Raw genomic sequence first — 14,913 nt, 5'->3', positions numbered from 1 at the left:
GAGCATTAAGAAGCAGGTCTACTTGAGGGTCAGTTTTTAGAAAGCTCCATTCACCCCCAATATATTCTGTCCATCAGACACTTTTTCTGTTAAGCCTCCTACTGAGAAGACTCCATGAAGAATAGGAGAGTTCAGAGCACTTATGAGCACAGTTGCTTGAATTTTAAAAGTCTGGTGCAGATAGACTTAAATTCTTCTGACCATACTCAAAATTTGCAATCTCTAATCTAGAATGATACAGAAAGTATCATAATGGTAGAAATCAACTTTCACCATTGCCATGACAGATGTGAAAAGGTATCAAATTGTAAAGGAAATACAATTTTCTTTTGCACAAACTCAGTAAACTACTGCTCAATCTTCTAACTATAATTATCTATGTGAATCTAGAGTATGTCACTGAAGCAAAAGAATAGGATATATGGGGGAGATAGAATTAAACAGTGCCTCCAGATAACCACAGCATAAGCATCTTTAAAAATCCTGCTACACATAGGTAGATGCAACTGCTTTTTCACTTCAGAAATACATACAATAGTTATTCCCAGAGAATAAAATATCCAAGAAAGCATGAGTGACAGAAGTTGGCTGCTGATTTCATACTGCATAAAACCTACAAAGTCCATATATCTATTTTACAAATGTTCAAATGTTAAATCAGTTACAGTACTGTATACACAAAGACAGTCAGTCCTGGAGAATTATCCCAATGGCCTTTCTACAGTAGAAGAAGTGTCTTGGCTTGCAAGAAGTCATACCAAGTTGAATGCTCCAATTCCAAGTTTCACTCCTCCTTCAAACTGGTAGTACGTTTCATTTTTGCTTTTGTTTGCCTGAGTCATCTGTAGCACCTGATGACATTCCCTTGTGACAGAGAAAAAAGGGAAGGAAGGGGAAACATGACATAGAAATTATATTAATGACTATGATTGACACAAAAACATTCCTTTCTATTTTGTGGGCATAAATGCCACTCCAAATGCTGAAGCCAAGTGTTTTCTAATAGCTTACTTGTATATTTGATAACTTGTCCTAATTTTGAGGCCACCTTTAATAAAGTTGATCATATTTTCATCCTGGAAGAAAGAGATTTAACTGTAAAATATTGTGCATTCATATTATATATAACATATACATAAAAAATCCTCCAGCTCCATTTACATTTATTTATATGTTAATGTCATAGGAAACATTGAAAACATTTTTCACTTACTAGATCTGCCTCTAAACTGATGTTAACACTTGCTCTAAGTTGTCATTTCTTTAGTGCACATTACAAATTTTAAAACTGAAGAGAGAAGTGAAAGAGTGAGTCAGAACGTGTTACTTTTAGCAGAATTTGCAATGTATATAAATTAAACAAGAAAGCTCTCCACTAGATGGTGCTGCAGGAATTGTTTTGAATATTTGGGAATGACGATTCTGACATAGGATTCTGATAAGGAAACCTACAGTAACTGGCAGAAGACAAAATGAAGAATCTCCTGAACAGACGAAATTCCATTGCTGATCAAAAGTAACAACATGTATTACTCAGTTCATGTACTTACTAATCTTCAGAAAAACCAAAACAAAGCCACAATGTACTTATCATCAAAACTAAATTCCCGGAAACCAAGACATTGTCAGTTCAACAGAATGAATTTTTTTTCCTCCTAGAGTTTCATACAAAAGGGGAACATGTGCTGGCATTTCAGAAATGCACATTTAAGGGACAGTATATACAAAGTGGAAAATGAAAAAGCACTGCCAAAAAGTCTCTCAACGACCAAGAGAAGGAAATTCTGTCTTCCATAAAAGGATCACCATTTCAGAAGACCTCATCTGTCTTGTCTGGACACCCAAATGCAAGTGTTTCAGTACAAGAATTCTATTTCCTTCTGAGTGGTTACATTTTTGTTATCATAACTACCCTACATGAATCATGGTGAGCAAAAGATAAAAAAAATACAGGGCAGCACAGCCATCAGCAGAATGGGGTGTTACAGTCAAAAGTAACGCAGATTGGTGTTTTAGAGAAAATATACAGCTAAGGAATTTTTTATTATTTTATACAGTCCTAACTCATTTCCTTCAACAACTGTTTCAAAATGCTTTTCGTGGTTAAAACAGACTCTACTCACCCAACAAAAATAAAGAGGGCTGCTTCCACATGGTTAGTAAAGGAGCAAGACAGTATTGGAAAGAGTAGCATTTCATTAATAGTATTCCTGACACTTCTGCCAAATACTGGATCAAGTAGTTTGTAAGTATTTGCCAAAGGAACTTGACCTTAGTATCTATGTGCCTCACTTCTTTCTCATAAATTATACTGGAAAAGATTGTCTAGAATATATTCAATAAGTACTTGTTAAGCACTCACACATGTTAAAAAGTATGACTAACTACTCCTGTTTTCAGGAATCAAATTTCAAACTGAATCTGAAAATTCTGTAGCATGAAGTCCCTGAACCACAACCTAAATCAACAGCACCACACAGTATAAAATACCAGATATCATTCTGAGCTGAATTGTTACCTCAGCAATCCTAAGGCATACCCATTTTATAAACACTCATTACTATATTATTCTTGACCCCATGTGCACAGAGAGCATGACTGAACTGGAAATTACATATGCGTACCAGCTGAAGTTTCGTTAGCTGGAAAACATTCTAGCCATCCACGCAAAAAATTACTTGCACTTTCAAACAACACACTTCCTCATACCTGAACATACTTCTATACAGGCACTGGACACCATCAAAATTTGCATCACAAAATGATTGCAAATCATTTAAACAAATGTGATGCAAATCATTTAAACATATTGCCTTGTGTAACACAGCAATGTACCTTAGGGTGATACCTTGGCATCTGAATACCATCTTTGGTTATTCATACAAAGAGAGAACTTTGCTGAACAGCACAGAACTTACCACACCTTCAATCACTGCCATGAAATCACATTCACTAGCAAAAAAATCGGCTTTAAATATCACATCTATTGTTTTACAAGCACTAAGCTCTCTCCATTACACTGCCACACAAAATAAAAAATTGACTTTACCTGTACAAAGGTGAGAGCTGCTTTCTGTAACAAGCATTCAGCATAGCAGATTTCGGCATGCATTTCCTCTATGTAAGAAAGAAAAGTTATTTATTATCAGCAAGTCATTGTCAATATTATCTTCTTGGGGTCAATGGAACAAACAAAATGCTGCCAAGACAAGGGGAAAAAGAAAAAGCAAAACTCTGCTGTTGCCATTTTGATAACTGCTGAGTAACAGCTGTAACACGCAAATCCCAACAGAATTCTTCTCCTTCCCTTTTTCTCAGACAAAAACATTGTCAGAGCTGACCTCAATTTATGGCAAAAGCTACTTGACATTCTGGTAGATGGTCTCCTGTATTTTTCATTGATTCTAAGCTCAACAGCCCACAGCAAGTCAGTCTTTCAGCCCTCCTTTCATGTTTTACAAGAAATTTCTGTAGATGAATGGTAAGTCTCATGGAGGTTCAGGCTTTTCCTGAATTCACTGAGACATTATGAACAGGTTTTCACCAAGTCATGCTTAACAAACCGAAAGCTCCAGGCAGACTTTCTGTCTTCATGCATTAAATTACGTTTTATTTAACACACATTACACAAGTTGCTCCCATGCCGCAAGACCAGCCACATGCACAAGGCTGCTGTATGTACAGTGCATACGTGGTGAGTTTGATGTGTCCAAGTATTAAAGAGGATTCTTGTGCCAGGTTAGAAAAAAATGCATACTTGATTCTGCCTGAATCAGAAATAGGAGATCAGCATTTTCAGAGCCATGAACAATGTACTGATACCATTTCCCAAAACACCTTAAGGCAAAACAGACAAGCACAGAACTTGTTAATATATTCAAATTCCAATGCAACTGATGACAAGGATGTTCTCCACCACATCAACGATTCTTAAATTTTTGGGAGCTGTCTTAAGTCAATTAAAGGAAATTTCTCTTCAGTCCTATAATGTGTTGTGAAAGGCATTCCTTTCTTAATTCATGCATGCTCAGAGACAAAAAAAAAAAAAATTAGGCTGAATTCTCCACTGAAGCTTTGCATTCAAATTAGAAAAAGAAGATTATATACATGGTTTGTATGTTTATTACTGTAAGACTCTAGTCAAATCACAGAGTTAACACATTTATACACATTGGTAGGGGTAGTTTTGAGCTGTTTCCACTTTTTAATTTTAACTGTATTATTTAATCACTTACCTTCACTTAACTGATCCACTGTCTGTTTAGAAACTAGATGGGACAAGGATTCCACCACTGTGCTTCTTTTCCTGAATCTAAATAAGTTGTTGCATAGAAGAAAAGAAAGACATACATTTCAACACAAACTTGAATTTAATTACTGGAATTCATAATGATTTCCAAACAAAATTTACAGGGATTCTTATCAAAATGATCATTTGTCAACTGTTTCAATTCTTTCAGTAGTCTAAAGACTAGAATGCCCCTAGGCTAAAAAGCCTATCCAACATTAAATGCATTCTTTCAGCTTCAATTCATCTGCTTTAAATGTATGACAGCATCAACTCCACCACCAGTCACCAGCTGCAGAGGTGTCTCTGATGCTGGGCAAGACACTTGAACTGGACTTCGAAGTCTTATGAATTGCTTTTTTCTGTTTCTTAAATTTGCACTCAGAATTAGAATGAACAAATTAAAAGGAGCTCTCTTTTCAACATAAATGCTTCAGTATTTTAGGGTGGTTTATGCCAGATAAAATGCCAAAACCACCACATACTCTACTTCCAAGAGATCTCAACTGTACATGTTTTAATTCCAAAAATTATTTTTTGACAAAAATTTACAAACAACCCAGCTTTATGAAGAAGCTAGAGAAACAATTCCACATTCTGAAAATAAATGCACTCTGTAAGCTAAGGCACCACTGATCATAAATACTAAGCATTAGCTTATCATTTGTTTACACTACTCTTCACATTGACAATTGTGGAATCCTGGCAACAAGATTACGGCACTATACATTAACATAATGCATACAAGAAAAGAATCAATTAGGGTACACGTAGTTACAGTCTTTTGAATGTTTAATTGACTTTCTCCTGCATTTTTAGGAGTTTTGCAAGACTAGACCAGAGTACTCATGAATTAAAGTTTATATCCTGCAAAGATGAAATCCTGTACTGCAGCTATCTAGACTAGAGGGACGTCTAAACTTCAGACACACTAAACAGCATTGTTCAGGTGAAAATGCAAATTGACAGCACACCTGAAAAAGATGCAGAAACTGTTGACCCCTCCTCTTCTTTATATAGCATCTGATAATGTTTTCTCATTTCTTTTCTTTTTTCCCATAGCTAAGATGATGTTATATGTCTAAACTAATATCTGGGTGTCATTTTCTGGGAGATCATTGTGATAAAATATAGCCTAATCAATATTATGAGGAACTACTAAAGAGAAATAATATCTATTTTTGTCAGAGGTTTACAAAAACTTTAGCTTTCAGAACCCATTTTCTAATTTTTTTTTTTGGTATTCAAAGAAAGACCTGAAGCAAAATGTTCAATACAGATAATTTCTGATACAAATCATAGATCTTTAATTTTAAGGTAAGCTAAACACATTTGTAACAATAATTAAAAAAATTATTTGGTTTTCAAAAGAAACCTTAGTACAAGCTTAATTGTATCAGGCTATTGGTTCAACCTTTGGAAACAACTTTTTTAGAAAGACTGTTTTCATGTTGGGAGAAAAAATTCAAAATAGAGGCCTTTAAACTGTTGGAAAACAGTAAGTCACAGTTGTCAATAGCTCAGATAGTTCAATCGTGCAATGTCAACTTATGTTGAGGTCTACACAGTGAACCAACCACTTAACTAACTTTACTGGTTATCAATACTCAGATACATACAGGACAAGTCTGTTGTTTCCACAATATCATGTGGAAAAAGATGCTCACCAGTAGTAATTGCATAGTGGGACTTACTCCACCTTTAAAATTTAAGCCACTATCTTACAGAAAGAGTCTGCTTTAAAAGCATACAAAGAACTGGGGTATTTCACAAAAAATGCTTGTTGGGTTTAGTATCTCATAACAGTTGGGCTTGCTTGGGCTTACCTTTGGCAGGTTTGCAAAGCATCCTTCATTGTAGAAATTCCCATTTGGATATCCTGCTGTTCAAAGGTCATTGCAGCTTGCATAACTAAGATAGTGCTGTATCCAAGTGCATGGTACATACTATCTTTGGACCTAGGGAAAACATGAATCTTGTGCATTAAGCAACACTTTACATTGCAATACAAAATTAAATGGAGAGGCACTTGTATTGATTTGTAAAAAGACAGAAGAATTAATATCATCTTCCAATGTGCTTGAGTTTAACTGCAGCTGATTTTAAGAGATAATATCCCTGGCCTACCGCCTTCCTCATTTGAGATCTCCAGAGCACAAAAAGCAAACACTTGATAGCTGTGTCATCCTTCTGATGTTTCATTTCAAACTGTCCTTGAACTTGTTCATACAGCAACAGCACATCATTCCTAATATATTCTTACAAGCACCAAACTGGGGAGCAGGAACGTTCCTCCACTCTATTAACACAGGCTGCATATCACTTTCGCCAACACACCCCTCAATACCATGTGCTCCTTTCAGACATAGAAAAAACGGTGGATAGGACTAAGATCCCAGTCCTAAAGATCAGTCATCCAGATTGCCTCCCCTCAAGACAGGTTTCACCTGTGAACCTCTCCATATTCTTTAATTCCGTGCCATGCTTTTCTTCTCAGTGGAAGAAAGGTGACAGAGGAACAAGGAGAGATGAGCTTAAAGATGAACACCGAACTCAAACATAATATAAAACACAACAAAAGAGTATTCTGGAGTTTTGTTCCAGCTTTTTTTTATTGTCAAGAACAATACAAAATATTTGATCAAAGATGCATTGAATAAGGTCTTGCTCCACAGCTTTTCTCCTCTACTTGAGGAAAGACAGTTGAAGTGACAAGCTCTAACATAACAATTCAGTGCTTCATCAACAGTTTTTGAGAAGGTTTTAATGACCAAAAAAATGAATAAAGAAACCCCAAATATGGAGAAATGCTTTCAGACAAAAGAGAATAAATTAAAACTACTATCTTCAGAGGCTTTAAATAAATCTTCAGGCACCAAATATTGTCTGTATACAAAAACTTCAGAAATAACAATCTTACCATGGACGAAGTAGTTCCAGCGCTTCAGAGAACTTATTGTTTAGAAATAAGTTCAGTGCCATCGAACATTCTTCAAGAGCACACTTGAGATCCATCTTGGATGCCCTAAAAAACAGATTCTTAGTTTATTCAAACTGCAAATATAAACAAAAAATAAAAAATAAGCCTTTTCCTTATGTAACACAGAAGGTCTTTAGCAGTGATTTTTTTTTTATTTTGTTTCCAAAATTTAGCTTTTTCCGAACCAAATCATATGCTTAACGCTTTATCTATGCTACAGACGTACCATCTGCCTATTTAAGTGATGTTTATGGTTTTGTCCTCCTATTCTTACCAGAGAAATTCTCAGCTTATCACTGTGTCAAGCTCTCAATCTTTCCCATCAGTACAAATGCTGTTCCAGACTCCATACTCATACCAGAATCTCACAAGACAGTATTTTCATACAAAAAAAAAGCACAAAACAGACAGTAATTCAGCGAACAGGTGTACTACAAATAGTCCTGTAAAGATCTGCAGATATGCCAACAGCTTTTGTTCATCCTAATTTACTTCAAGTAAAAGCACTTGCTTAAGCAGAAGCCATCTCAACAACCCATTCTTTGGCCAGTTCTGCCTGAAGTACTCTGGAGCATATACTCACAAATTATTCCATGGGCCCAACTGGGGAGAAACTGACAATCATGGTAGTGATGTACAGCTGGAAGCTACACAGCCACCTATGTGCACAGCTGGATCACGAAAAGATTATCTCTCTACAGCTTTAAAACAACAGGTTTAAACTAAATAATGGGCTTTCTCCAAGTAAGGTTAAACAGTGGTAAGCAACAGATCATGTCAATGAGATAAATATTTAAGTACTGACCAAAAGAGCTCTAAAGGAGGAATTTAAGAGACAACAGCAGAGGAGTGCAGCTGTTATAAATCTAACAGGAACACACACAAAACAAAGAGAGAGGTGGACAGGGGGCTTTTTTGCCCTCCAAAGAATAGTGTTAAAAACTTAAATACTTGCTTATAAAGACCAAAATTTTTTAAAACCACTCAATTTTATGAGCAAATTTCAGAAACACCATCTGCTAGGGAAAAAATGCCTAATAAATATTTTTTAGCTAGATTTAAAGGCTTATTTTTTCTAGTACACAAGCAAGGACCTGAGTTAGTCCCTTAAAAACACATCATCCCTATCCCCTAGGTGTTCCCATGCTTCTATATCTTTTCACATTTCTATTTAACAAAACTCTTTCACTTGGTCCATGCCTAGTTAGATTACTCATTCCATTTGCTCTGCCTTTCCTGCTAGGAATAATGAGCTAGTTAATTCCAAAAGTTTCTCAAGAAGATAAAAAAAAAGGATGGGAGGAGAGTGGGGGAGGGAGATTTTTCTTCCTTTAAATACCAACTTTGCACTGGTTATCTTTAGTGGCAAAATAAAAAAAAATTTTAAAAATTAAGAAAAAAAAAACCAAAACAGCACCACCACCACACCAGTAACTGAAGTTCATGTCTATTAGACAGCAAGAATATGTTTTTATTTTTTCATGTGTGCAAACTACAATTATTTTGTGACTAGCACTGAAGCAGAGGCCTCTTGCACGTATCCTCCCATACAAATCCCAGGGTCCATACTAAGGTGAGTGGAATCTTCAAAATTATACAGGATAAACAGCCCACTTGGTGCTCTCCCCCTTGCAGGCACGGTTACTAACTTGGTAGTGGGCCAAGAGCTCTGTCAACTACGGAAACAAAAAACCCACGTGAGGCAATGGGGTATGGCAACGGCAATACTTCACGGAGTATGGAGAATACAAACAGTCATCTGAAGTTGAGAGGGAAGAGAATGGGAAGCTAGACATTTATAACCATAGAGTTCATAAAACAACCTGAGGGAAGGCAGATCTCTTGAAACTACAGGTAGTTTAACAACTGATGACTGCTTTATACGCTTAGTTTTGAAATACTTATGTTCAGCTTTAAAAGAGTATGCTTCCCATGTGAGAAGCAACAGCAGAGAAATAGTATTACACTACTCCACCATTATAGCACTTTTCTGAAGGCAAGGAGCAAGGTGTAAGAGCAATGTTTTGTTTTCAACTGCTTTACTAAGCCTCCTCTTAGTGAATAGAAATATATTTGTATGTACTTGTATTTTGTAAATCTACACACTTCCTGCCCTGCAATCAGGAACTGCTGGAACTTACCCTGGAAAAAAATCTAATCTTTACTTCATTTAACACACCCATGGACATAATAGCATTTCTTCTGCAGGTGTAGACAGTATGCAATCAGGCTCCCAAATCCCAACATACAACCAGCTCAAGCACAACCACAGTACATATTAGTATTTGCAAAATGATTCCATATACAATGGTTCTTAAGCAATCTGGCATCATGACAAAATTATGTTTTCCCAGTTAAATGGGTAAGCAGCACCTGGCAATCATGTTTTTTCTCTCTTTTACAGGCTAGTTCCCCTGATGCTCCCTGTATGTGACCAAAGTCTGCAGACAATGCAAACAGTATTCCTTATGTTAATGTATTTACTTTTCCCTGCATCAAACATGCTTATGAAGTTACACTGCCACTTCAGATATAAAACTTGGCAAGCTAGTTTTCTCAAACTGTTGTTTCTGACAAGTGAATCACATTCTCTACCAGTGAATTCCTCATTCCTTTTTCATGGCACTTCACATGCATTCTCTACTGTTTTCCTACATCCTGCAGCAGAGCAAATTAACCAGAAGGATTCATTTCAACTCAGATTCATAACTTGATACTAGAATAGTCAGAGAAATAAACACACTGACTCAGAAGCATCTTTGATATCTTTCCTGGCATTCCTATGCATGAGCACATTTCCTCTTCTACTCCCAAAACATCACAAACCAGTTTCTACAACAAGTTACCAGACTGACAAACAGTTCAGCCAGTAACGCTGACTCTCACTCTTTCTGACTGATGTTTTCCACCTTCTATCTTAATTTTCCCCAATCTCCATTTTTCCTGGAATGGACAAGAACTTTATACATTTTACCACACTAGATGAGCTTATTCTTTAATTTACCTCAGAGCAGATTAAATTAACACTGCTTCAGAGATATTATCATGGATTTTACATCTAGTGATATTACTATGGATTTTACAACTGGTGTCATGGTTTAACCCCAGCCTACAGCCAAGCCCCACACAGCCATTCACTCATTCCCCCACCAGTGGGATAAAGGGGCAAATCAGAAGGTCAGAAAACTCATGGGCTGAGATAAAGACAATTTAATAGGGAAAGCAAAAGCCACACACACAAGCAGAGCAAAACAAGGAACTAATTCATTGCTTCCCATGGGCAGGCAGGTGTTCAGCCATCTCCAGGGTAGTAGGGGACCATATCACAGGTAATGGTGACTTGAGAAGACAAACACCATCACTACAAATATCCACCTTTCCTTCCTTCTTTCTACTTTTCCCCAACTTTATATACAGAGCATGATGTCATATGGTATGGAACATCCCTTTAGGGCACAGTCTGGGTCACCTGCCTCTGCTATGTCTCTTCCCAATCTCCCACATACATATAGCCTCCTCACCAGTGTCACTATATGAAAAGCAGGAAAAGCCTTGATTGCATGTCAGCCCTGCTCAGCAATAACAAAAATATCTCCATATTATCAACCCCATGTTCAGCATAAATCTGAAACACAGCCCCATACCAACCATTGTGAAGGTTAATTCTACCCTAGCCAAAGCTAACACTTACCCACACCTTATTCCATACCCTTTATGTCACACCAAGTTTCACATTTCTCACTATCCCACCACCTTCCCCACTTATTTGTTTTGACAGATATACAGACATCGCTATGATCCCCTAGCCTGTGAAACACCTCTGCCAAATGTTCATAAAAGTTCACAAAAAAGGTTTGTTGAATTCCATGCATTCTATAACTTTGGTAATAGCCTTTCGACCAGGCAGCGATGTCTTGCCACAATTTAGCAGCCCAGATGGGTTTACCCCTAGGCTGCCAGTTATTCTGCTTCCATTGCTGCCACCATTCCCCCCAGGGCCACCATCCATGAATCAGTACAGAGGTAAAAAAAAAGCATTGGCCATTTTTCTCCTTCAGCAATGTCTAAGGCTAATTGGATGGCTTTCATCTCTGCATACTGACTCAATTCATATTCTCCTCCAGCAATTTCTGTTATTTGTCATAGGGGGCTCCATACAGCTTTTCCACAAGACAGAAGTATTCATCACTAAACAAGGCATACTGCTTCTCAGTCTCTGGGAGTTTATTGAGTAGTGGGGTCTCTTTAGCATAAGACCAGTGACATTCCAAAAATCTTTGCCTTCTGGTCAGTCTATGATTAATTCTAAGCTTCCTGATGACAAGGTATCCCATCCAAACTCTTTATGAGAACAGTGCAACCCCTTTACTCCATGTAGCATCTGCTGCATGATATGTAGAGGAGAGTCTCCCTTTGAGCATCCAACTCAGAGGTAACTGTGGTGTCAGAAGCTGTGTTTCAGCACCAATCATCTCTGAAGCAGCTCAGACACTTTGAAAGTTGCCAGTATCTTCCTTCCAGTTAGAGTATAGTGGGCTTCGGATCCTCTGTATGCTCAGCTCCAAAAACCTAGAGGTCAGCCTCTGGTGCTCTCTGCCTGAGGCTCCAGGTAGGCCCATTCTCTCCAGCTACAATGAAAAGCAAGTTTTTTTACATCTTGCCTTGTTCAGACTGCCCCGAGGGCCAGTATATAGCATGAACTATTTCCTACTTGATTTGTTCAACTGCTGCTGCTCAGGCGGCTATTTGAAATCATTCTTCTTCCAGGTCACTTGATAGAAAGGGCTTACAATCAGACTGCAAATTGCAATGTGTGTCCTCCAAAATCCCACAACACCTAAAAAGTCTTGAGTCTTTTTCTTGCTAGTTTGTGGAGTTATCTGCTATCTTAATAACAACCATGGGGGTCTGACAGTGTCCATCTTGCTATTTAATTCCTAAAAGCTGGATCTCTGTGTAGGTCCCTTTATCTTATTCTGATTTATGGCAAAACCAGCTTTTAAAAAGGTTTGGATTATTTGCTTCCTTTTCTCAAAAACTTCTTCTGCTGTATTTTCTCACAAAGTGGTATAATTAACACATTACAGGTATTCCAGAGCTTTGCCTTGTTCCAGTCTTCATTAGTCCATGGCAGATGATACAGCTGTGTTTCCCTCCCACCAGTAGTAGATTCCAGGTACTATGGACACAGCTCCAAACGAAAGCAAACTGTGGCCTGCACTCTACTGCCAAAGAAATTGATAAAAACAAAACAGCAAAATCAAATGTGGCACCATGTGCCTGCCTTTGGCTCCAGCTCATATGGAAGTTTCAATATGTCCAGTACGCCAGGACTCAGAGGTGGTGTGACTTCATTCAGGCCACAGTAGTTTACTGTCAGCCTCCACTCTCCATTGGATTTTCATACTGGCTCTATGGGGCTGTTAAACAGTAAGCAAGCCACTCCTTTCCTCTCAAGGTGACAAATTAGTTCACAAATGGGAATTACAGAGTCTAGATTGTGAGACGCTGCTTCTGATGCACTGTTGTGGTGGCAATCGGCACCTGCTGTTCTTCAGACCCAGAACAAAAAGGATGTCTGAAATTTGCTCCATCTACAGGGCAGGTATACTGAAAGTCTACCAACAACCTTTTGAATCCTTGAATACCCTCTGAGACAGTCCACATCAAGGATGAATGGAGCCTCTGCTCCCATCAAGACAGGGTACTTCTGCCACTCATGCCAGTTAGGCTGGTCTCAGCCTGCAATATGGACAGCTGTCTGGATCCCTCTGTCACCCCAGAAATCCAAATGGATTCTATCCCTACATAACTAGATGACATTAGGGTACACTGTGCACTAGTTCTACTAAAGTCTTGTACTCTAGTGGGGCTGCTGTCCCAGGCCATCAAATTGATACAGCCCAATAAACCCAGTTATTTCTTTTCTCCTAACTGTGGTGGAGTTAGGGCCCCTCTAATACTGGCCACAAAGTTTCTCATTAATATCTTACAAAAATGGACTAGCATTTCTCTCCATAGAGTCAGTAGGTATCATCGGACCTTTCAATCTGCCTGAAAAACTCTTCATTGGAGACCGGAGCAGCACCTTTCCCAGAAAATCTTTCAGTTGTTTTTCTCTGCAATTCCCACACCAGTGCATCTAGAATCGTGGTATCACCATGCATCCTACTTCCTTTTATCATCTTCATGGTCCTGGAGATAAAACCATAGGGAGTAGCCTGTGGCATGTATCTTCTAAATCCTCTCTTTTGAGGAAGAGGATCCCTGCTTTCAGTTATTGAAAGGTCCACAGAGATGGGGAATATGACACATTCCCTCTGAACTGCTGGAGCTTCCGAGTCAGTTCATTGGTTAGCATCTCCACAGTTGCAATGATGGAGAAAAGAATACTGTCTTCATATTATCTGAGCTGCCAAATTGCCTCAACTGCTCTTGGTGGTGCATCATATTTGTTGTCAAGGGATTTCATGTACCCTTGCTGCACTGTGTAGAAATTTCTGCTACATGGGTAATTGACACAAGATGTGGTCTAGATGTGAGTGGACCTGGGCATTGTGCACATCAAAACACATAATTTCTTGAGTAATTAATTCCCTTAGGAATTGAGTAACTTTCTTTATTGCAGTCCATCTGCCTAAATTTCACGTAACAGGGATACCTTTCCCCATCACACTTGATAAGAACCACCTCCAGAGACTAAAGACTTTTGCCTTTTTCCCCATTGCTTTGTCAATGTCTGGGTCCTTAGCGAGTGATCCCAGCCTGGCTTCCTTACCCTCTCATTGCACAATGTTGGCTCCATAGTCCCACTAGCAGACTAGCCAGGCAGTAATACACTCGCAGATGACTGCTGAAATCTTTTCGCGTCTCCCAGAACTCATTTAAGGATAGGGATCAAGTCATGTCTGTTTTATCTCCTCTTCTGGTTCCTGTGATGGCCTTGATAATGGCTCTGAAAAATCACCCTTGTGATGGTTCTGCTTCACCATCTTCACTCTTTTTGTCCTTGACTGTTTTAGCTGAAGCATTTTGACTGGGTGATTTTCACATACATTTCTTCATCTTCTGTGCAGTGGTCACTGACATCAGCCCACACTGATTCTCTCTTTCACTGGTTACAGTGGCAGTGCCACAGCTGGTGGGAGTGAAGCAGTCACAGCGCCTTTCAGGTGGCTGGAGCAGCTGCAGGGTTTGTAGTCATCTCATGATTATATTTAGACACCTTCTTTGCCTCCTGCAAGTACTAAGTAGTGGTGAACACTGTGACATTAAAAGTGTTTTCAATATTTTTCTGCACTTTTATTTACTTTATTTTTACTGGATTCTGCACTTGTTCAAGAGTAAGGCAAAAGTACACTGAAGGCACTCATTGCCCTAGGTACTGGCCTATGTGACCCCAAACATCCTACTATTCTCAATTATCCAGCTTTTTGGCAGATCTCTGAGGAATGTTATTACATGCTGGCTCCTAGCAAGAAAGCCCGGTCTGATTTCAAGGACAGTCAAAGGATATTCAACAATCTTTAAAATCTTGACTACTGTAACAAGCCTGGAAGATCAGGAAGGAAAAAAGGAGGAGAAAAATACACAGGAAGTTATCTCCCCCATAGGCTGCTCCTCTGAGGAACCCAAAAACAAAGAT

The 14,913-nt window shown here is 38.4% G+C and overlaps 1 protein-coding gene across 1 annotated transcript in view; it reads right to left on the bottom strand.

The window, feature by feature from the left end:
- Positions 1 to 14,913, bottom strand: part of TTC39B (tetratricopeptide repeat domain 39B) — a 75,336-nt gene that overhangs the window by 17,533 nt on the left and 42,890 nt on the right. Inside the window, exons 3-8 of the mRNA XM_079330407.1 lie at positions 7,209 to 7,313; positions 6,115 to 6,246; positions 4,236 to 4,312; positions 3,050 to 3,117; positions 1,012 to 1,076; positions 759 to 864 (exon numbers count right to left, since the gene is read on the bottom strand). Of these exons, the coding sequence (XP_079186533.1) occupies positions 759 to 864; positions 1,012 to 1,076; positions 3,050 to 3,117; positions 4,236 to 4,312; positions 6,115 to 6,246; positions 7,209 to 7,313 (553 nt within the window). The remainder of the gene's footprint in view (positions 1 to 758; positions 865 to 1,011; positions 1,077 to 3,049; positions 3,118 to 4,235; positions 4,313 to 6,114; positions 6,247 to 7,208; positions 7,314 to 14,913) is intronic.

The sequence above is a fragment of the Erithacus rubecula genome (genome assembly GCF_903797595.1).
Source record: "Erithacus rubecula genome assembly, chromosome: Z".
In the NCBI taxonomy this organism is placed as follows: Eukaryota; Metazoa; Chordata; class Aves; order Passeriformes; family Muscicapidae; genus Erithacus; species Erithacus rubecula.
The sequence above is the reverse complement of the archived record's forward strand: the minus strand, read 5'-3'. Positions and strand labels throughout refer to the sequence as shown.